This window comes from Propithecus coquereli, unplaced genomic scaffold (assembly GCF_000956105.1).
Source record: "Propithecus coquereli isolate 6110/MARCELLA unplaced genomic scaffold, Pcoq_1.0 Scaffold137, whole genome shotgun sequence".
Lineage (NCBI taxonomy): Eukaryota > Metazoa > Chordata > Mammalia > Primates > Indriidae > Propithecus > Propithecus coquereli.
This window is the reverse complement of record NW_012137969.1, coordinates 4084083-4106761: the sequence shown is the minus strand read 5'-3', so window position 1 is coordinate 4106761 and position 22679 is coordinate 4084083. Positions and strand designations below refer to the sequence as shown.

General features: G+C 45.0%; 2 protein-coding genes across 2 annotated transcripts in view; both read right to left on the bottom strand.

The window, feature by feature from the left end:
• RADIL (Ras association and DIL domains) overlaps window positions 1–22467 on the bottom strand; it is a 64457-nt gene extending 41990 nt beyond the window's left edge. The window contains exon 1 of the mRNA XM_012639128.1: window positions 21876–22467. Coding sequence (XP_012494582.1) covers window positions 21876–22410 — 535 coding nt within the window. The 5' untranslated portion in view covers window positions 22411–22467. The remainder of the gene's footprint in view (window positions 1–21875) is intronic.
• PAPOLB (poly(A) polymerase beta (testis specific)) lies at window positions 7449–9563 on the bottom strand. The gene has a single exon (XM_012639131.1). The coding sequence runs from the start codon at window positions 9363–9365 to the stop codon at window positions 7449–7451; it is 1917 nt and encodes a 638-aa protein (XP_012494585.1). The 5' UTR covers window positions 9366–9563.
• Window positions 22468–22679: the final 212 nt, after the last annotated feature.

Sequence of the window (22679 nt, the reverse complement as noted above, 5' to 3'; positions counted from 1 at the left end):
AGGAGTCGAGTGTGGACCCTGGCTGAGAGGCTGAGAGAGAGACACACACATTTCAGTCCTACAACCCAAAGGAACTGAATTCTGCCAACAACCCTGTGAGTCTGAAAGAGGACCCTGAGCCACCGACAGGAGCACAGCCCAGCCAATACCGTGACTGCGGCTGTGTGAGACCCGAGCAGAGGCTCCAGTAATCCTGTGCTCAGACTCCTGACCCATGGAAACTGTGAGAGAATCTTAAAGAGGTGTTCTAAGCTGCTAATTTAAGCAACAGAAAACAAATACAGATTTTAGTACCAGGAAATGGGGTGCCACTGTAAACAAATACCTAAGATATGGAAGGCGCTTTGGTAATTGGGCAGTGAGCGGAAGCCAGAAGAATTTTGAAAAGCAGGAGAGAAAAAGTTTAGATTGTCTTGAACAGGCTATGAATAGAACTGTGGACAATAAAAATGTTGCTTCTTTCTCAGAAGAAAGTCAAAAACACTTTCCTAAATTGCCTTAGAGAAAGCCCAAATTGCCATGAACAGCACAAACCCAGATGCTACCAATGCCGCCCGTGAAGGTTCAGAAGCGAGGGCACGTTACTGGAAACTGGAGGAAGGTCCTCGTTACATGAGGGCGGAGTGCTCGCCGAAATGTGTCCTGCAGTTGTGCGAAAAGAGGTCCATCATTTGCAAATGATGGACCCGAACATATAACTGAGGAGACTTCCGAGCAGAATGTGGAAGGTGCTACCTGGTTTCTTCTTGCTACTTATAGTGAGAAGCAAGAGGAAAGAGATAAATTGAAGGAAGAACTGTTAAGCAAAAAAGAACCAGGACTGGATAAATTTGAAAATGGCCTCTCCAGATGACAACAGATGATAAAAGTCAGAAATGGCTGCGGGGAGCGTGGCACAGAGGGAGAACTGAGTGTGTGCCCGCACAGCCCTTTGCTGAAACTTGGAAGGATCAAAGGGTCAGAGCACTTGGCCACACAGAAGACCCTTTCAAAAGATTAAGGGTGTTTCTCACAGATTTTCTTAATCAAACCAAAGAGCTTCAAGGAAGTTTAAGAGCACTATCCTTCCACCATCTCACCAGAAGCTAAAAACAGAGAAGGGATTATCTCAGAAATGTCTGTTGATGTGACTTTTGTCTAGTGGAGTGAATTCCCGTGAAACTCTTACCGCACCTGTGAGGTTCTTGAGAAAATTATGTCAGCAGAAACACTGTTGGCTTAGATTGAAAGGGACAGGGAGTGAACAAAATGAAAGCAGGGGGCTGACAGGAAGTGGCTGACATACTACCATCCAGGATAAAGGAAGGATGACTCAGAACGTGACACCAAGACCCCAGAGGGTGGCACCAAGAGTGCAGATGGCAGAGTTGAGAGGTCATTCCCAGGCCTTGAAACAACCAAAGAACTCCAACTGGAGTCTGTTTGGCTAGATTTCAAAACTCCTTTGGGCCAGTGACTCCTTTTTACCTTCCATTTCCCCTTTTTGAACCAGAATGCCTATAATGTTGTCTTATGCCTGTCCCACCATTGTAGGTTGGGAGTTTTGGGGCAGATGACTTGTCTCGTTAGTTCCACAGATCCACAGAAGGAGAGAAATTGTGCCCCAAGAGTTGTACTTAATGGACTACACCCAGAAGCCTCATTGACGCCTGGTTTGGATTAAGATGATTGGATTTTTGGACTTTAACTGATACTACAATAGGATAAGACTGGGAGACCTTGAAACGGGGTGAATGCATTTTGCACGTGGATGTATTATATATACAGATCCCTGGAGGCCAGAGGGCAGATTGTGGTCGCCAGAACTCTAGATGACTTCAACAACCACTGCCTTGCATAATCTGCCCTCCATCCTCGAGTGTGAGACCTGTGAGTATGATGAGATGCCATTGCATGACTATGTTTTGTTGTATGAAAAAAGAGATCTTTGCAGATATAATAAATTTACTAATCAGTTCACTTTGGGTTCGTCAAAAGGCAGACTATCCAGGTGAGCCTAACCTAAACACATGAGCCTTTTAAAAGCAGGAAGGAGCCAGGCAGGTGTGGTGGCACACACCTGGAGTCCAGCTACTTGGGAGGCTGTGGCAGGAGGATCGCTGAAGCCAAGGAGTTCAAGGCTGCAGTGAGCTATGATTGCACCAGTGCATACCAGCCTGGACAACAGAGTGAGACTCCATCCCTAAATAAATAAATAACCAATGAATGAATAAAATAAAATCAGAAAATATGTCAAATATTCCAAGAACAAGGGAGATCTGATGTACCACTGCTGACTTGAAGATGCTGGGGGCCACGTGGAAAGTCATTTGGAATGGTTTTTGAACTTCTAAATATATGTGAAAGAGAGAATGCTATCACTGCCTTTCAGTGGCCATTCTCTCCTTCTTCCCAATAGCATAATCTCTATGCTATTGGTGAGGTGATGTACCCAGCCAATAAAAACTGCATTTTCCAGGCTCCCTTGCAGGTAGGCATGGCCATGTGACCAAGCTGCAGTCAGTGAAAGATGAGGGGAGGCTGCTGTTGGGACTTTTAGGAAAGCTCCCTAGAAGGAAGGCATGACTTACACAGACACCTTTGCCCTTCTCCCCCTTCTTTCTTCCTGCCTTGAGTGAAGATGGGATAGCAGTAGTCCCCAAAATTGTCCTGCACCTAGAGGTGATCTTGAGAATGGAAAGCATGAACTAAAATGATGGGTACAAAAGTAGAAGAAGTCTAAGTCCCTGGTGACCAAGAAAGCTATCTTACCAGCCCTGAAGTGTTTTTCTTTTTTTGTTGTTTTTGTTTTGGAGAGTTTGCTTTGTTGTTGATAAAGAGGTTTTTAAGATATCACTTTGATATTGGTTATTTATAAAATATTGCACACATATAAAAGCATTTATAACTTAGATGTATAATGAAATGAACACCGTTTCATTCAGCACCCAACCTAAAAAGAATGGACCATTTCCCAGCTCACTGCTCTCCCAAGCACATCTTCCTGCCGTGTACCCACCTCTCACCCTGCCGAAAGGAACCACTATTCTGGATTCTGTGTTTAACATTCCCTTATTTTTTATTAGTTATACTACACATTTTTGTAACTCTAAATTATACAGCTCTACCTTACTTGTTTTTAAATCTTGTATTAATTGTATCACGCTCCATGTATTTTTCTGCAATTTGCTTTTTTCCTCAACATTCTGAGACACATCTATATTGTTGCAAGTAGCTATGGTTTAATTTCACAGCTTTATATTAACAGTATTTACTGCATGAATACACGACTATCTAGCCACTCCCCCATTGATAGATGTGTGGGTTGTTTTGCACTTCTAGGCTACTACAAAACATTGCCATTAACACTCGTGTACTTGTCTCGAAGTGCTTCCTGCCTCTCATGATACTAGGGAATATATAGAAAATTAAGGTATTTAAATGGTACACTGCAGGTGACTAGAGGATGTGTGGCGTCCTGGACATGGCTACGGGCCCACAGTCTCTGCCCATTAGGGGATCAGTAAGCGGAAGTACATCAGCGTCCCACAGCATGATGGCAGAGATCTAAGAACAGAATAATCGGAATGTGGGCATGTCAACTTTACTAGATAAGACCAAACTGTTTCCCAAAGGGGTCAAAACAATTTGCACTCTCACTGGCACCATGTTAGAGCTCCTACTCCTCATCCTCACCAAACCTAGATGTGATTAGATTTCTTGATTTTTGTAAAAAAGAAAAAAAAACCAAAATGCCTTTCTGGTATTAATTTGTATTTCCTTATCACTAACGAGATTGAGCATCTTTTCATGTTTACTGGCCATTCCTAGTTCATAATCTGTGAAATGCCTGTGCATTCCTTTTGCCCATTTCTTACTGGGTTATGTCTGATCTTTTTAAATAGTTTTTTTTTGGGGGGGCCATCCTTAATATATCCTGGATAGTAACCACATTTGTTGGTTTTATGTATTACAAAAATCTTCCCCAAGTGCATGGCCTGTTTTTTTAGTTTTTCTCTTTTCACCATTCATTATTCAATGAACAAAATTTCTTAACTGTACCAATCTCTTCCTTTAAGGTTTGAGCCTTTCTGTTTCTTCTTTAGGAAACTCTTTTCTATGCTATTTATTATTGATTTCCATCTTACTGTTCTGTAGTCAGAGAACATGTTCTATTGATCAGATACTTTGAAATATGTTGAATATTACTTTCTGATCTAGCATGAGATTAATTTTTGTACATTCCCAATACTTAAGAATAATATGCATTTTCCAGTTATTGGGTGGAGATTCTATAATAAATGTCCACTAGATCACTGAAGGCAAACAATGGCTGGCAGGGCGGGTAACAAATCCACCCCGGCCATCTGTTCAGGTATTATCTGAGGCTGCTTTCACACTACACAGGCAGAGTTAAGTAGTTGTGACAGGGACCGTATGGCCTCGTGAAGCTGAAAATATTTACTATCTGGGCCCTTAATAGAAAAAGTTCACCAACCACTAAATTGTGTTTAAAAACTGTTTCCCTTCTATTTTTTGTCTGCTTGATATCAATTAATAAAAGAGCTGTTTTGAAATCTTCTATGATAATGACACATTTGGAAATTTCTGTTTATCTCTGTTTTGCTATTTTATGTTGACGCTAATTTATTAGGGGCAAACAAGTTTTAAATTATTCCATTTTCTTGGTGCATTATTTCTTCTATCACTAATGCAGTGGCCCTTCTGTCCCTAATAATTATTTTTGCTTTGAAATCTTGTTTGCACGATACTGTTACTATATCCGCTTCTTTTCATTAGTACAGCCTTTTTCTATTTTTTCAAGTCCTTATATTTTGGATGTGTCTCTCATAAACGAAATAGCATACCACCGGACTTGGTTTTCCCATGGAATCTGACAATCTCTTAGTCAGGAAGTTTGGTCCATTTGTTGTAGTGACAGATATATTTGCTTTCATTTCTGCAACCATAGATTTTATTTTCTTTTTATCCTATTTTTTTCTATGATTTTCTCTCCCTTTCTTTCCTGTTTTCTTTTGGATTAAGATATTTAACTTCATTTTTTACCTTCATTGATTTGAAATTTTAAGCTTTTCTTGTTTCCCCAAACATTATAACATGCATTCTAGACTTTACAATAAAGTCAAAAATTTCAGCAGTGTCTACTACCCTCCTTCTGAACAATGTCAGTACATCTGAACTTTTATGTCAGATTTAAACGTTATTTTCCAGGATTTCAGTTTCACTTTGTTTGTTTGCCATTTATTTTTATTGTGTTTTAAATGGATAAATACATCATCTGTTTTCAAAATAGTGCTTAAAAATACAAGGAGTACAGATACTATAAAACAAAGCAAACTCCAGTCACTACATACATCATGTGAAAAAAAAAGTCTGATAGGTAATAAAAATTAGAAATAAAAAGTCCCAAGTTTCCAGCTTGGTAAAGCAGGTACAATTACAAGAAATGTTTAATAAACTAATTTTTTTCCCAATGTGTAAACAAAATGACAAGACTAAATTTGTGCCTGGCGATTTCAACCTTACATTATAGCTACCCAAAATACACAAACATGGCACACACTTCACCTGATTTATTATCATGGTGAAAGGGTAAGGTGATTGCACAGGGCAAAGATGTGAGAAACAGAAATACTGTACACTAGACATCAAAAAGTAATGGTGAAAAGAAAGTCTCAAGTACCGCATAGCCTAAAAGAAAAAAATACTATATTCCAACTTCGGAAAATTAATCCAGAAGGACAGGAAAAGAGTTGAAGTAATCACAGTTTAACATGAAAATGCACATGTAGTAGAAAGGAACACAGCTAGGGACGGGTGGGAGGTCAGAACCAGGCTAACTGGAAAGCCTGTGAAGTTCACAGTGTCTAGATTAAGAAAGACCAACCTTTCATTCATCTATGTCTGCTGTCCCTCATGTTTTCCATAAACATGGATGTTCTGCTGCTTAATTATGAGGGTTTTTTAATTTTAAGCAACGTATTCCTAATTTTTTGTAGGATAAAGCAAAAGAATAGAAAATTGACTGGATGTCAAGTGTTTACTAGAAATTATTTTTATATGTTTCTATATGTAAAATTTACTGATGAATTTTGATAAGTAATTTAAAAATAAAAATTGGCTTAAAATTCTTGGAGAAAATGCTGTTTTGCCTACATGTTTAAAATCGGAAATTAGCTTTCCTATAAGCAGGCATTCTGTGGGATTTACAAAATTTCTCATATGTAGAGATCGAATGGCCATCCAAGGCCACTAACATGTTTCACAGGCTTTAGGCCTAGTAAAGTTTTATTAAAATATTAGCCATGGAACCAAAATTTGGTGTTTTGTGCCATGTAGCCACAGGAGTATGGGTTTCACATCATGGTTTAGAAAATACTAGTATTCTGGGCTTTTATATGAAATGACATACAAGCATACCTTGTTCATACAAGAGAAGAGGGGGAGGCAAAAAGCCTTTTTTTTCTTAGGACAAATGATTGAGGACAAGAGAATATGGAGCTTTGTTAGCTCAAAGAAAATGATCGCTGATTATATACTCTCTAAAACAATTCTACAGATAAAATAAATATCATTTCTTGATCATGTCCCATCAAAACCAACGACTAATTATTGTCTTGATGTCAAATACGTACCCTAAAGTTGAATTTTATTCTAAAGGGTTACAGCTACTTTGCAGGGACTGAGCTAAATGTACTTTTATGCTTTCTCTGAAGTATAGTGTTACCACTGCACAATGGTATCCAATTAAGATTAATAATGAAGAAACTTCTTCAGGAAAAAAACTAAAATTCCTCAAGTTGAAAAACCTAGTTAGTTCTACCTTCTAATAAAAAATATACATAAAGTGCATCATCAGTATAAGGAATTCTGATACCAGTTTGTATTGCAAATTTTCCCAACAATGCATCAAACTTAAATCCAGTCCAGATGTCAGTTATGGGTACAAATATAGCTAGAGGGTTTTTTCAAGGGCAGTAGTCCTTTGAAATAGTTAATGTAACTGTTGCTGACACATTGATAATCTGACACATCAACAATAGTACCTCTATTCCACATACTAATCTGGACTTCTGATCGAGATTAGCGTCAGTGAAGAAAGTTACCAAATGACCCTAAATCTATGTCAAGTCATATCTAGTGTGGTACCCTTCATTCTCCTTCTTTAGTATATGAAGACAACAGTTGAGTTGGAAGATATTGTTTATGGACCCTTGAGGTTGTTTTTATCCGTTCAATCTGTTTTATTGAATTCTTTATAACAGGAATAGGATTTGCAGGGAGAACAAGCATATTGGAAAGATCTGTACTAGATGTTTCCCGAGAGGCCAACAGAGAAGCCACTGTCTAAATTGTTTCTAATAGAGTCGTATTTGTCTCTTTACAGAGTTTTCCTCTTCTATTTTTGTTTTCTTGTTTGTTTCTTCTTTATGAGGTGAGAATGTCCTCTAGACTCCTATGATAGGATTAGGTATATTTGTTGCTGTGTTTCCTGAAGGTCTGGGTGGATGGCTTACCAGACATGTTGAAGAAACTACTCTGGGGACCATGGGTTTTGGTGGTGGTGGAGTGGCAGTTTGAGGAACACTTTCACTCAATGCAACCCTTGAGCTTTCACTGGGATTCACTTGTTGCAAGGAAATTTCAGTAGCCTGTATGTGGGTCACAGGTGCTGCCATTACAGTCAGGGAAGGACTGTTTCTGCCCTGAGAGCTGTCAGTCAATGAGCCAATCTTCATAGTGCTAGGAGGTGAAGGTACAGAAACGCCATTTTCATTGTCTACAGACAAGTCAAGGCCGCTGTCATTCAAAACTGTCAATCTCACACCTTCTGCTGAATGTGTTCTCTTCTTCTGAAGCACATGATTAGGCAGTAGTTGATGAAGTTCCTTTTTTCTTAAATGCATTGCAGCAATTTTCATTTCCATCTCAAACATCTTACTATTTATCGCTTGCCTATAAACTGTATCTGTAAAAGACTGAATATCATAGGTGAGATCGATACTGAGAATTTCAGAGTTTTCTGGCTTTTTTAACACTAACCCAATTACCCACATTGTACGAAATTCTTCCTTATCAGGATTTTCTTTGGGTGCTGGAAATGACTGGGGATTCACATGTGCCAGTGTAATAAATTCATTCTTCTCCAAGCTTCCAACCAGGATTCGGATCTTTGATTCCACCAAGCCTACCCATTCTAGATGTTGTTTTTCTGTTGGTGCACTTGCCAGAAGTACAATATAATGCTTGTACTTTTGAAAGAAGCTTGGAGCTTCAAAAAGTTTGGACCACTCTGCTTTACTCAGCAAAATTTCATGTGTGATAGCAAGCCCTTGTTTAAACTCCTCAATCATGACCATCCTGGTTGAAACAGACACATTGTATGTGGAGTTCTGCTGTGGATATGCTGGTGTAATTATAGGCATAAGATGATACCTGTCACTGGGATTTACTCTTGGGTCCCATACAGGCAAATTAAGATTCTGTTCTTCGGGCTCTTTCAGTAACACTGGATTTGGCCATTCCCATTCAGAAAATACCAAGAAAAATTTACGTACAAGAGTTGATGCTACTGCATTTGGATAAAGCTGACAAGTTCTCGCTACTAGCATAGCCCAGGAAACACCTCCAAGGAAACCTAATATATTGGAATAGATATTGTGGCATTTGGCCCACAATTTGATGGCTCTCAGAGTTAACCTGAAGTTGTCAATGTTTGGTACTAGATGTAAAATTTCATCAGTTACCCGGCAACCATTAAGGCTTCTTATGCATCTAATATCTAAATTTTTAAGCAGACTGTCATCTCTTAGGTCCAAATCTTCTGGAATAGTCTGCAGTGCTAATCTTGCAAATAAAATATCAATCTCTATCCCATCAAAACACAGTTTGATAACTGGTACAAATGCCTCCTCAACAGCCCTTAAATCTTTTACTTCTTCCTGTAGTTTCAATTTATCATAGAATGAGGTGAAAAAGTCACTTCGATCAACATGTCTTGGTGCAACGCACAATGCATCAATATCGGCACCTTTTGTATGTACTCCTAATCTGTAAGAGCCAAATGTAAAAATTTTTCCCCCAACATTTTCAACTACAGCTTGTGGAAGACTCTTGCTTTCACTGATTTCTCGTATCCACTCCTTTACCAGATTATTTAATTTTTCCAAAATTAAAATCCTGCGCTGCAGTTCCTCTTCCTCTTCAAACACCCCAAAGGGCTTCAGAGTTTCGATTAATTTCTGGGTAAGTGAACCGTCAGTGTCCTTGGGGGCCGCTAGACTGATAGGTGAGGAGATGCCATAGTGCTTCTGTGGCAGCGCCGTCTGTTGTGATCCCTGGGTTGTCACCGGAAACGGCATCATCTTCAGAGCCCGCCCCACCAGGGCACGTCCCACCCCACCGCGACCTCCGCGGCCACCGCCCGGGTCATGATCCGCTGAGGCGGGAGGGGCGGGGCTCCTACCAGCCCTGGTCCGACCCCGCTACCGCTCTGCACCACGGCTTCAAGCACTTCTGCTACTCGGCCCCAACATGGCGCCCGGGGCCCCTAGGCGGCAGCGTTCTAGAACGGACCGCGCACGCGCGGGCGGCTGCGCACCGGCCGCCACTGCAAGACCTCACCGGAGCTGTGGGTTGAGGACTCGCAGCCCCTCCCGCTGCCGCCGTGGCTTTCCCACCCTGGCCTTTAACCTGCAAAATTCGACCCTGTTATTATTCCTGTTTTATACATTTACCCAGCTCTACCCATCTATTTCTTTGCTCACCGTTTCCTCTGACATCGCAAATCTACGTCCTTCTTGAAGCATCCTCAGGCCTCCTTCGCCCTCAAGTGTATCCTTTAGAAATCTAGAAATGGCTCCCGTCTTGCTTTGTGCAGCCGGTTCATGGATGATGGTTTAGCTACGTCTGCATTCTAGGTGGACAGTTATGTCTGGCCAGGCTTTGAAGACACTATTCTGCTGTCTTCTGGTTTCTCTGGTTCCTGTTGAGAATTCTGCCTGAGAACAAACTGCTGCTCATCTGTCTTTTCCTTTTGGCAGCTGTAAAAATCTGTCTTCACTGTCCTGCAATTCCGCCACTGTGTCCAGGGGTAGGTTTCTTTTTTAGTACTCTTACATGCTGATACACTGTGATTCCCAAATCAGAAGAGTCGCACTTTTCATTTCATGACCTCCAGAAGATTCTCAGACATATCCTGGAATATGTTCTCCCCAGCATTCTCTTGATTCTCTTCATTTAGACATGTGATAAACCTTTTCATTCTGTTTTCTATATCTCTCAACCCATTTTTCTCTCTGGGTGGCGCCAGGTTACCTTCAAATTCTCTAATTCTCTTTTCAGTTTTAGTCTGCTGTTTAAGCATCATTGAAGTATCGACTTAAATACTTACATTTTTATTACTAGAAGCAGTCTTGCTCTTTTCAAATCTTCCTTGCCTTTTTGGATGGCATTGTTCTTTCATGGGTGTTTTTCCCACCTTTTATTTCTTTAAACATGTTAAACATACTTATTTAGTATTCTATCACTAATTATTCCAATTCCTAATGCCCTTCAGAATCTAGTTCTATAGTGTGTTGTTTTCTGACTCATTTAGAGTGGCATTCTCTCTTGTGTTTTGCAATTTGGGGTTATGAGCTCATTTCAGGTGGGGCTTGGGATGCCTGTATAGAGAATGTATCCTTCCAAAGAAGATTTGCTTTGTTTTTACCAGATGCCCTTATGCACTATCAAATTGAATGCAGTATAATTTAATTTCTAATCCAAGGATTATCCAGACCATGTAGGTGGTGTAATTTTGAACCTCAAACACATGTGAGAGGATGTGTGGTTTTCAATTCTAGGGAAGAGTCTTTAGTTTTCCTCACTCAAAGCCCAACACAAGAAAAGCAATTTTTTTTGGGGGGGGGGTGACAGAGTCTCACTTTGTTGTCCCAGCTGAGTGCAGTGGTGTCACTGTAGCTCACTGTAGCCTTAAACTCCTGGGCTCAAGCAATTCTTCTGCCTCAACCTCCCAAGTAGCTGAACCACAGGCATGTGCCACTATGCCCAGCTACTTTTTCCGTACTTTGTAGAGACAGGGTCTTGCTCTTGCTCAGGATAGTCTTGAACTCTGGCCTTTAGGAATCCTCCCACCTTGGCCTCCCAGAGTGCTAGGATTATAGACGTGAGCCAGTGCACCTGGCCAAGAAAGGCAACCTGCTTATCATTTCCTTTTACCAGGCAGCAGATTCTTGCTATTCCATCTTTTCACTCAACATGTCACCCTTCGAGGATTCCAATTGTATTGGGGTGTCGGTGTGGGGGGCTCTCAGTTCCAACTCCCTACTTTTTAGGGTCCCAAGGCCTTTCTGTTTCTTCTTGGGTAGCTGTTAAACTTAATTTTCTCAGTTGCCAAAATTGACAAATGCTTCCAGGGCAATTATAGTTTTAGAATCAGCTAAGATTCTGAGGTTTCAAGGTATCTCTCCCTTTTTTTAACCCCAAGGGATTTCCTTTATTTTCTTGGGTACTTGGCTTTTCAATTAAAAATGATTTGTTCTATTCATCCAGCATTTCCAGGTACTTTATATAGAAAGATTTTCAAGCTAATTAATCCCAAATACTGCCATAAATATAAGTACCTTCTTTTCAACCCATTTCAATGGCTTGCATGCTCAACAGTCCAGAAGAACTTCTATCAGAAAGGCCTGTAGTGACCTCCATGTTGCCCAATCCAATGACCCCAGTGATCTACACCTTTTTTGACTTATAGAAGCCTCATTTTGGCTTCTGTGACACCACACTCTGTGCTATGTTCTACATGTCTGGCCACTGCTCAGTCTAATTTGCTGATTCCTCTCCATTACTTAGCCTCTAAATGTTGGAGATCCTCCAGTTTCCACACTAAGCCCTCATTTCTCCTTACTGCATGTACATTCACTACCTAAGTAATCTATCAATTTCTGCAGCTTTAAATATCACCTACTTCCAGATTAATTTTTTATAGTCAAACTCTCTTCTGAACTCTAGATCCGTATTATTTGCATGCCCATATTTGCCACCTCTATTTGGATGTCTCAAACTTAACATAGCTTAAAGAGAACTCCTGCTCTTCCCCCTATTATTTGCTTCTCTCTCAGTAGTCTCCACGTTAGAAAATTGCATCCCATCTACCCAGCTGTTCATGGGAGCCTTTCTTGACACCTTCCTCATCCTCAACATCCAATTCGTTTACAAATACTGGTGATTCTACTTCAAGAATATATTTGGAATCCATCCAATTCCCTTCACCTGTTCCCCCATAACTCTGGTCCAGGCCTCCATCAACTCTCACCTAGACTCCTGCAATAACTTAATTAATCTCCTATTACTGACATTTTCAAAGTGTTCTCTACCTAGGATCCAGAGTGGTCTTTCAACCCCTTCAATGATCTCCCTTAACACTTAGTGTAAAATCCAAAACAAGTAACAGCCCAGGTTGTTCTTTCCCCTGACTATCTGCCCAGCCTTGCCTCCCACAACTTACCCCTGTGCTCCAGCTACAGTGGCTTCTGTCAGGGCCTTGCATTGTTTCATTCTCTCTCATCCCAGGCTTTTGCATAATGCTGTTCTCTCTGCCCAGAATGTTCTTCCTGACCCACCAACCCATTTCCTGTGTTCTGATTAATAGAGGGGCAGTTTTGAATCTACAAGTTGTGACTCTTGGGAAGTCATTTAATGACATAGTTCACAGCTGCTCACACAAGATGGCTACAGAGAGTGTCTACAGCTGCATGCCTTTAACACTCCCCTCCAGTGCCATACCTTTTGACTTGAAAGTGTTTCCAGGGGAGACTTATCCTGGGTCAGTGGTGGTGATAGTGGGGGGAGCCTCATGGTCAATACCTGCTATGGTTTGGACAGGGTTTGTTTGTCCCCACAAAAACTCATGTTTAAGTTTGATCCCCAAAGTGGTGATGTTGGGAGGTGAGGCCTAGTGGGTGGTGTTGGGGCCATGCCATGAATGGTTTGGTGCCATTCTTACAGCAGTGAGTTCTTGCTCTGGCAAGACCAGATTAGTTCTCACAGGAATGGATTAGTTCCCATGAAGAGCAGGTTGTTATAAAGCCAGGATGCCCCTCAGGTTTTCCCTATCCACATGTGTCCGCTTCCCCTTTGACCTTCTCCACCATGTTATGATGCAGCACAGAAGCCCTCACCAGAAGCCAGGGCCATGCCCTTGAACTTTCCAGCCTGCAGAACCCCAAGATAAATAAACCTCTCTTCTTTATAAATTGCCTAGCCTCAGATATCCTGTCGTAGCAACACAAAACGGACTAAGACATGGCCTAAGGGTGCAGAGGGCTGTGCAAGCAGATAAGGCTCACCGCTGTCACGGCAGCTATTCTGAAGAGGCTGCTGTCCAGTGGTGCTTACTAGGAAATGAAGGAGACATATGCCCCATAATTCAGCAATTCTGTTCCTGGAAGAATAACCCAGAGAACTCTGCACAAGCCCTTGAGAGGTCCGTCGTGCCACAGTTTGTAGCAGGAAGAAGCTGGACACGACCTGAGCACCCATGTTAGGGGAATGGACGATGTAGTACATGCACATCATAGAAAACTATGCATCAGTCAAAAGCAGTAAACTGGATTTACATAGATCACTATGGGTGGATCTTAAAAACGTAATGTGAGTTACAAAAGAAACAATGAGCTTTATATTACAATCTCATTTGTGTAAATTAAACATATGTACAAAATATTTATGTTTTAAATATAAATATATATCCAAATATATAAGAGTTGGAATGGCATTCATTAACACACTGGAGTGGGTTCCTGAGGGTAGAAGAGCAATGAAGAACGAAAACGATACTATGTATCCACCAGAGCATCTGCCGAAAGATTTTAAGAAAGAAAGAAAGAAGCTTGTGCTGTACTTTCTCCGCTCTTACCTGTTACCCATATTGGTGAGATGGTCAGCCTGAGTTAGGCATTCAGTCTGTGGCTACAGAACAGAGTAAAACTAACTTTCATAGCCGCAGCTTGGACCTCATTAGTCTCTCACTCTAGGGAAATTAAACGCTCTTTATGAATGGTACGTACGTGGCAGACTGCAGATTGGCTATCCCCAACCTTCACAGCCTCCTCTTTGCCTCCCACTAGAAAGGCTAGAGTAGGCCGAGTGCGGTGGCTCATGCCCATAATCCTAGCACTCTGGGAGGCCAAGGCGGGAGGATTGCTTGAGCTCAGGAGTTCGAGACCAGCTTAAGCAAGAGCAAAACCCCATTTCTATTTAAAAAAAAAAAAAAGAATATTTTAAATTACTTCACTTGAAAGAATGGTCAAAAATAAAAAGAAAGAAAAGAAAGGCTGGAGAGCCGAGACACGTGACTGTCCAGGTTGCTCTGCAGCCAGAGGCAGCCACCGGGGATGTTATCAGTGAGGCTGGCATCTCCTCTTACGCTCATTAGCCACTCTGGCTTCACCTTCTTCCACACCTTCTTCCTGTTTCATGTTTTCTATTCGGTGTTTTGTCTTTTTCTTGCTCATCTTTAGACATTTGTTACTTTATTCTAGTTACTCATCACATCAGTTTTAGATATTGCAAACATTTTCTTCAGAGTATTGCTTTTCTTTCTTTCTTTTTTTTTTTTTTTTTTTGAGACAGAGTCTCACTTTGTCACCCTGGCTATAGATGTAACTTTTCTGTTATGTTGGAGAAGCCATATTTCCTTGCTTTCTTTATATACACCTTTAAGTGTCTGAATAATTTTTTTTTTTTTTTTTCTATTTTTTTTTTTTTTTTTGGTAGAGATGGGGTCTCGCTCTTGCTCAGGCTGGTCTGGAACTGCTGAGCTCAAGTGATCCTCCTGCCTCAGCCTCCCAGAGTGCTGGGATTACAGGTATGAGTCACCACGCCTGGCCCGCCTATCTTTTATCTACATAGTGTCCTTGGTTGAACAGAAATCTTCAATTTTGATATAGTCGAATCTTTCAACCTTTTCCCCTTATAGCTTGCACTTTTTAAACCTTGTTAAATTTTTCTTTTGGCTACATAATTTTACCTTTGACATCTGGTCTTTGATGCATTTAAAGTAAAGATCCAATTTTATTTTTCTACTTATAGCTGAAGCCAATTGTCCTGACACCATTTACAAAATCCTTTCCCCAGGATTTGTGATGTGCTCTAGATCACACCAAATTCCCACAGGGTATTTGATCTGCTTCTGCCTCACCATTCTGTTCCCTTGGTCTACTTGTCCTTTCCTGCCCCTAAAAACACAAGTTTCAGTTACCATGGCTTTAAAACATGTCTCAGCACTAATAAGGTCAACCCCTCCCACCCTTGCTTGTCTTGCTCAAACCTATCACAGGCGTTTGAGGATCTGCACTCTTCCACAAAGGGACACTCAATCCGTGCCAGGACGGCAGAGCAGAAAAGGTGGACGCAGGCCTGACTTGCTGCTTTCACTCTGTATATATCTGAAACCCCTGGCAACACTCCTGCCACTTTAACTCTCAAACTGAAAGAATGATACTTGGCCAGTTTTCTCTGTCTATGTTAGTATATTACCTAAAATCATGAGAGACACAATATGATTTAAACATATCCCCCAAAATCTTTCAACCAACATTATAGGTCACTGCTGAGAACCAACAAACATTAACATGGTTTAAATGTTAGTTGTAACATAACTAATATGTTTGTACCTCTTTGGAAATGCTTCAAGTTGTTGACAGGACAAAATGTGGTCTCTATTTCCATTTAATGAAATTCAAAATTCTGCTTTTATGTCTGCCTGCTGCAAGACAACTTCAAAGAGGTTGATTCATTTTACTGAAATTTGACACAACACAAAAAGGTATCAAGAAACAGGACATTTTGTTGCGCTAGCTAGACAGCAAATGCTAGCTAATAAATTTTTAAAAATATACTTCTAGAATTTTTAAATCAATTTCAATAAAACAGTAAGGAAGTTACTCATATTGGAAAATATGAGTTAAGTGCTATTTAGTTTATAAAATCACTAGTTATTCAAGACAACCATAAACATATACTCTCGTATTTTGAAGATCCCAATTTTGGAGAAAATGCTAAGGAAAATCAAGAATTTTGAACTCGGATCACAGAATGTGCAAGCTGAGGAAGCTCTGGTGCTAGTACTCTCCCCCACCCTCATCCTGACACCTAAAGGGCCTTTCTCCCCAGAGGCAGCTCCTCCCACACCACAGGTACACACTTCCTTCAATGTCCCCCTTGGCCACCTTTTGCCAGCCTGTTATACTTTATGTCTCTCAGATATTTTACGCCAGTGATGCCCTCCCGTGTGTTCCATGTTGACACTAACAGTCTCCATCAGTGGCTCCATATAGCATGTGGCTGGACATCTCCCCAGGCTCTGAGACAAGAGGAGGTCCTGCCACTGGGAGGGCCACCACCCTCAGGGGACAGCAGGGCTGCTAAGCCTCCTTCTGACATGATGCTTCTATGATAAAACTGAAAGTTATTAATTTTTTTAAAAAATCCAAGCACGAAATTGCTGGCTGTGAGCAACTAACCATTCAACTTTATTTGCTCTTTGAATTGGAAATGCCCAAATATGTGCTTAAAGTTCAATTACTTTTCTAGTTTTAGGCTGGTGATAAAAACTTTGGGGTTGTTTTGGTTTTCACCAAACCACACAAAATAAACGTTTCCCACAATTATTCTGTCACTGAGAATATACTGGAAAGGAAGTCTCACTCACAAGACAGCTGTTTCTAAGTAAAAAGAGGAAAAACAATCCAGCTCACCTTCAAATTAGGTAAGAGTTATTTAAAAGTCTGATTCACAGTGGAAGAAAAATATTTCAAAAGAGAACCACCACAAAGAGGTTGGAGGACTCGGGGGACAGAATTCACGGCACACGGCGAGCACTCGAAGGCAGCAGCAGTTTCACGTGAGCATGTGGTGGCCCTGGAGCCTGAACATTCCTGGCTGTCACCAGGGGAGCCCAAGTCCACGAATGATGACAAAACGCAAACTCAGAGTGGGGCGCTCAGCAATGAAACAGATCTGCCCCCACCTGCCACCTCCTGTGCAGGGCTCGGAAGGAAGGGAGGGTGGCACAGCATGCTCTGGTGGCCAGAGCAGCGCATTCCTCAGCCGCTCAAGCCACAGCCTGTGCTCCTGGGCGGCCACACCGTCCACACGCCACTCCTGCCACCTCCGCTCTCCAACCCACACGGCAAGAAAATGGATACCACTCCGGAGTCTTGGATACAGGTGGAAGCTTTAGGCTGTCTCTCCTCAGGGCGCCAACCCTTCCACAGGAATTAATGAGCACCTGCTGTATACCAGACAATTGATGGGCAGTTTATTAGTCAAGAGCCCAGTGACTGCTGGTGTGGTGTCCCTGGCCTTTGTTTAGTCTACAGAGTAAACCTCAAATCTCAGTGGCTTTAAAAACTCTCTAAGCTTTCCTGAAGAGGGAGCCCAAAGCAAAGAAGGAGGTGCTGCCTCCCAGGAACACACCAGTGCCAGGGCCCTGAAGGCCACGAAGGCCTTGCAAGAGGCGTCCACAGGCACAAACAGCGGCTCTGCATGTCACCGTCCTCAAGACACTGAGCTTCTGAGGCACCCCATGGCCCACCCAGAGTGGCCCAGGAGAGGCAAGCATGGCCACTGTCAGATTGGGCCTGATGGCCTTGCATGAGCACACAACCACCTGGCCCCAATGCTGAGGTGCTCACCTGAGCATAGTCAGCGGGTCCAAAGCAGCGGCTCTCAGTCAAGGGCAGGTCTGCACCAGGGGACAGCTGGAAATGTCTGGGGACAGCTTTGCCTATTACAACTGGGGGGTGACGGGGCAGGAGGCTGGGGTGCTATTCTGCACCCTGGGCCTCCCACAGCAAAGACACCCCAGCCTGAAATGGCAGTGAGGCTGAGCTGGAAAATTCCAGTCTAAACTCTCTTCTATCAGGAAGAGAGGAGGAAGGGCAGAAAGGAGAGGAAGGAAACAGGGAAAGGAAGCCCTCCAACGCTTTGAGCTGACTGAGGGCTCACTCCTTCTGTGAACACGAGTAAACCCTGCTCTGTGGCCCTTCCCAAGCCCCTGACAAAAAACACATGGCCCTGCTGTCACCAGTGCGCACCAGTGAGCACAAGTGATTGCTGTCTTTATCTCAGTGACAGGACCCAGGCCCTCTCCTCTTGGCACAAGCCTCTCCCCCAGAACAGGTACTCAATATTCTGATTCTCTGGAAATCCGGGGAAAACTGGCGGCTATGAAAATGCAACACTGAAATATGAAAACAAAAACCAATGTATAACGATGGCTTCCAGGATTAGTGAGAACTGGGTGGGTGCCCTCAGGGAAGCTTCTGGCTGACTCACTTTCACCACTTCTGCTGGGGAGCCCCAGTTAATGGGCAGGGGAAAGGCCTGCATGCGCTGGAAGCATCCTAGAGCCACAGAGGCGCGTGCGTGATCTCTGGCGCGATGCTTCCTCTCAAGTTGGCAGGACCCGGCAGCCCAGCCCACTCAGAATCAGTGTGAGGCTTTCACCGTAGGAACATTAACTGGAATAATGGAAAGTAGTATCCAACAACCTGAGGCCTGGGAGGGCGGCATTCATTCTTACACACGTGCACACACCCACACGTATGTATACACACACACACACAGAGGCTGGCAGTCTCTTCCCTTCTTCACCATCTTGTCCAGGTGAGACCAGACTGTCCTCTCACTGGGGAGTTCACCTGTGTTCCCCTGTGGAAGGAATGAAGGGGATGAAGGTGCCTGGCACGTGCTGGCACTCACCAGCCTGCTCTGCAATGGCCGATGCCATCCTGCCATCCTTCTGAAAACTACGGCACCCACCTCTTTCATGCTCATTTCCCTGCAGCAAATGCCACCCCACAGCAACACACAGGCCACACTGGGGGCACTCAGGACAAGCAGGCACCGTGGCAGCCTCATCAGCGCCCGAGGAGGCTCAGGATGGATGGGCTGCCTGGGAGGTGCAGAGCTCCTCTTCATGGGGACATGTAAAGCAGGCGACCTAGCGGGTGTTAGCAATGCCGGGAAGAACCTCCTCCACCAGGAAGGCTGCCAAGTTCCAGATCTTTCTCCTCACCCTAAGTTCAGGCTGACAGTCACCTGAAGCTGCTGTAGAAGCTGCTCCCATAAACACCCCCGGCTCTTGCCCCCGCTGTTGCACAGCAACCCGTTTCTGTGTCTCAGGGAGATGCTGCGCTGTGGGGAAGCAGGCAAGGCCCAGCGCCCTTCCTGCCCCGCACTTCCCAGTCAGCGGAGAAAGGCCTCAGCAGCAGCATGAGGGAATGTGTGGAGAGAAAATTCCAAACCCCCAGAGAGGCCGTGAGGTTCCTCACACGGGGAACAATTCAGTGTGCGACTGCACGTGTGCACATGCGCATTGTTGTGTCCCTGAACCACATATCCTCAAGGTTCTGGACTTTGCGTCAGACCCCGCCCTGGCATGGCTGCAGGGGCCTCCTAGTGGACCCGGGCTCTGCGGGCCCAGCTCACACACCTGAGTGTCTCCAGGGCCTGCCTCCTCCCCCGCTCCACAAAGGAGCTCAGTAACATTCTGTGACGAGCACAAGCAGGTGTGCGTGGTGGTGACAGTGTTCCACCTCAAATCACCCGGCATGAACCCCAGTGTGGCCAGGAGGCACAGGAGTACCTGGACCACACTGAGGTCACTGAGGGAGGACGACTCCTTGGGGCCTAGGGACCACTCCAGGTGGGTGACAACCCACTGTAGCCAGGACAAGTGTCAGTGAGACTGGTCAGCTTCATAGACTCTTTCTTTGAAAGGTTTCAAAAACTGTCACCAAGCTAAACAGGCTGTGGGCAGTGGTACTTGCTCTGGCCTTAACTGACGTGCCAGGAACAGCTCCACAAGAGGCAGGTGCACGTGAAACAGGCTCCCTTTTCCCGCGACGCAAAGTCTGGCCCTCACAGTCCTACACCAGCAATCACTGTGCGAGCAGAGCTGGCTCTCCAAGGGCTCTACCTCGCCCAGGTGACACAGAGCAGGACTTGGGGACAGGCAAGGCTGGCCCAGGCTACCCAGCAGCAGCCCTGGCCACTCTCTGCAGCCACAAGGGGGCCCCGTCCCACACGCTCTTCACTATCCACTGGGTATAGGCGACACTGCACAGAAGAACAGCCAAAATTCTGTATCGTCCACCAAAGAGCCTCTGTCCCCGTGCAGAATGCCGGCTTCATTCGCCCACACCACACCTTCCCTTCTGCGGGTTCTCATGACCCCACGGGAAGGCTTTCAGAATGAGGAGTGGGAGGGACCACCTCTCTCCCACTGGATCACTGGCCCTTCCAGGGACCACTGGGTTGTGACAAGACAGGTCAGGATGGAAACCAAACCCCATAAGCAGCAGTCTACGGGGTGGAGGAGGGGGCCCTGGGAACAGGCAGCCTGGGCTGCTTGTCTGAGCAGACTTTAAGAATAATAATAAAAGCAACTACAAGTTGGTCTGCTTCTCACTGTCACCAAGTGCCAGAAAATCTAAACAGCGTCGATGACAAAATACTCCTGCCTGCCAACACCGAGCCCACTGTGCACCCCAACCCATCCTGGGTAGGCACTGCCTGCGTGCACACAGAACAAGCCGCTGACCACTGGTAACAGCAGCACCTGCTGAGGGGTCCTCACAAGTCACTTCATTAACCCTGCTGGGAACCTATCATTCTCCCCATTCTCCAGACCAGGAAACTGAGGCCACAAAAGGGGACGTGATTTGCCTCAAGTAACAGAGAAGGTCACTGCTGCAGAACACCAGCCACAGCATCCCGAGCTGTGCGATACCCCGAGCTGTGCGATACCCCGAGCTGTGCGATACCCCGAGCTGTGCGATACCCCGAGCTGTGCGACACGGGGTCCCGGTCAGGCCCCATGGAGTCTGGCATGTGAGGCCCACCGCTCCACCACGCTGGCACAAAGGGCAAGCGACTGCACGAGGAGCAGAACTGGAGGAAAGGAACAGCCACGATGCACACAAGTCAGGGAGGCCCCTTTCCAGCATCTGCTAAGCGCCCTTCCTACTCTAGGCAACACAAGCCTTTCTTGTGTAAAGCAAGCGTTTTTGCAGGAAACTAAGAAAAAGTCAAACATGATCTGAAATAAATTAAAGAATCTTTCAGGATTTGACAAAATTATTTTTTATGGCGCACCTATTAAGACAGTCAACCTCTTTCCACCAATTGAATAATAACCAGACACAAAGATGCAGGCCCACGCCTCGGGGCACTAGAGCCCTGGGACAGGCACCCAAAGCTGCCCCTGGCACTTCTCAGATGGCCAATGGCCAACTGGCCCAGGCTGGGCCGCCCCAAGAAGGTCTCCGACCGCCCAGGCACCCTCAGCCCCGCTGCTCGCCAGGCGTACCCTGGTCACCTCTGAGACCCTGCACCCTGCCTAGGCCACAAGGGTTTTGGGGACAGCTTCCTTCCCTGTCTTTTCACTTGATTGCCCTGAACATAAACACCAGGTCCCAGGTGCTGAGGGACTTGCTGTGATGAGTCTGTAACCCCGTATGTAACAAGGCGAGCCCGGTTCTCTGCAGCTAACGAGATGCCGGACAAAGAGCTGGGCAATGGTCTGATATGACAAAAGGACGGATCTGGCCTAAAATCCTGCAAGAACATATCAGGAGCCACTGAAGGACGCCGGCAGGCATCCTGCAGTATAAATAGTACGATTTCCAAGACAGCCGATCTTAAAACTGTGAATTTAAGAGGAAGCTGTCGACACAGGCTCCCACTACCCCCGCAGAGCAAGGCCCCCAAAGGCACCCCCACACAACTCCCGCTCATCTTCCCCTGACCAGCCCTCTCAGCACTCAGACCCACGGCTTTTCCGGAGCCTTCCACCCCTTCCTCACCTGCCGTCGTGGTGTCCACATCCTTGGCTGCCAGCGCTTCCACGTCTGATCTCTTTCTCAGCTCAAACCTCCGGGATAAGCCTTCTCGGGGCTTCCAAAATGCTCGGATCAAGAGAGGCTTCTCATTATCCCCAAACACTCGAAAGCACTGGGCCTGCCACTGCTGCCCAGCATCCCCAGCCTTGCCCACAACGTCGCACAGCACATACTGGCCAGCGTGCGCAGGGTCCAGGGCATACCGCTCCAGAGCCTCCTTCACCAGCTCCTGGGCACTGGATGTGTCGGTTGCCAGGACACTCTTGTAGTGGGTACCTGTGCAGACACTGTCCCCAAACACCTTCAGGACCCCAGGGGCAGAGAGCTGGGTGGAGAGCTCGGAGGGGTCATCGCTGGCACCCCGGCTGGAGAAGGTGGGGTCCGCGTCCCGGTGCTTGTAGCTCAGGGTCCGGGACAGTACGCTGGACAACAGCTGGCCCTGCCGCTTCAGCTTGCCCTTGGCAGGTGGAGACATGATGAGGTTAGTTCCATAAAACATGGTGGGCAGGTCTTCAAGGACAAGGACTGAGGCTGCAGTCAAAGGGTGGGGAAAGGCCATGCCCTGGGAGGGAAAAGGAAGAGGTTAGCACCAGCCACCATGAGCATGAAGGGCCAGTGAGACTCGAGAGAGCCCCAGTGGATGTAACAGGTCCCTCGGCGTCCCGGCCTGCAGACTTGCCACCCGAGGCCCAGTCCCAGCAGAGCCCCTGAGAAGAGGATGTGACTGGAGCCTGCAGGGGCTGAGAGCAACAAGCAGGTCAAATGGGC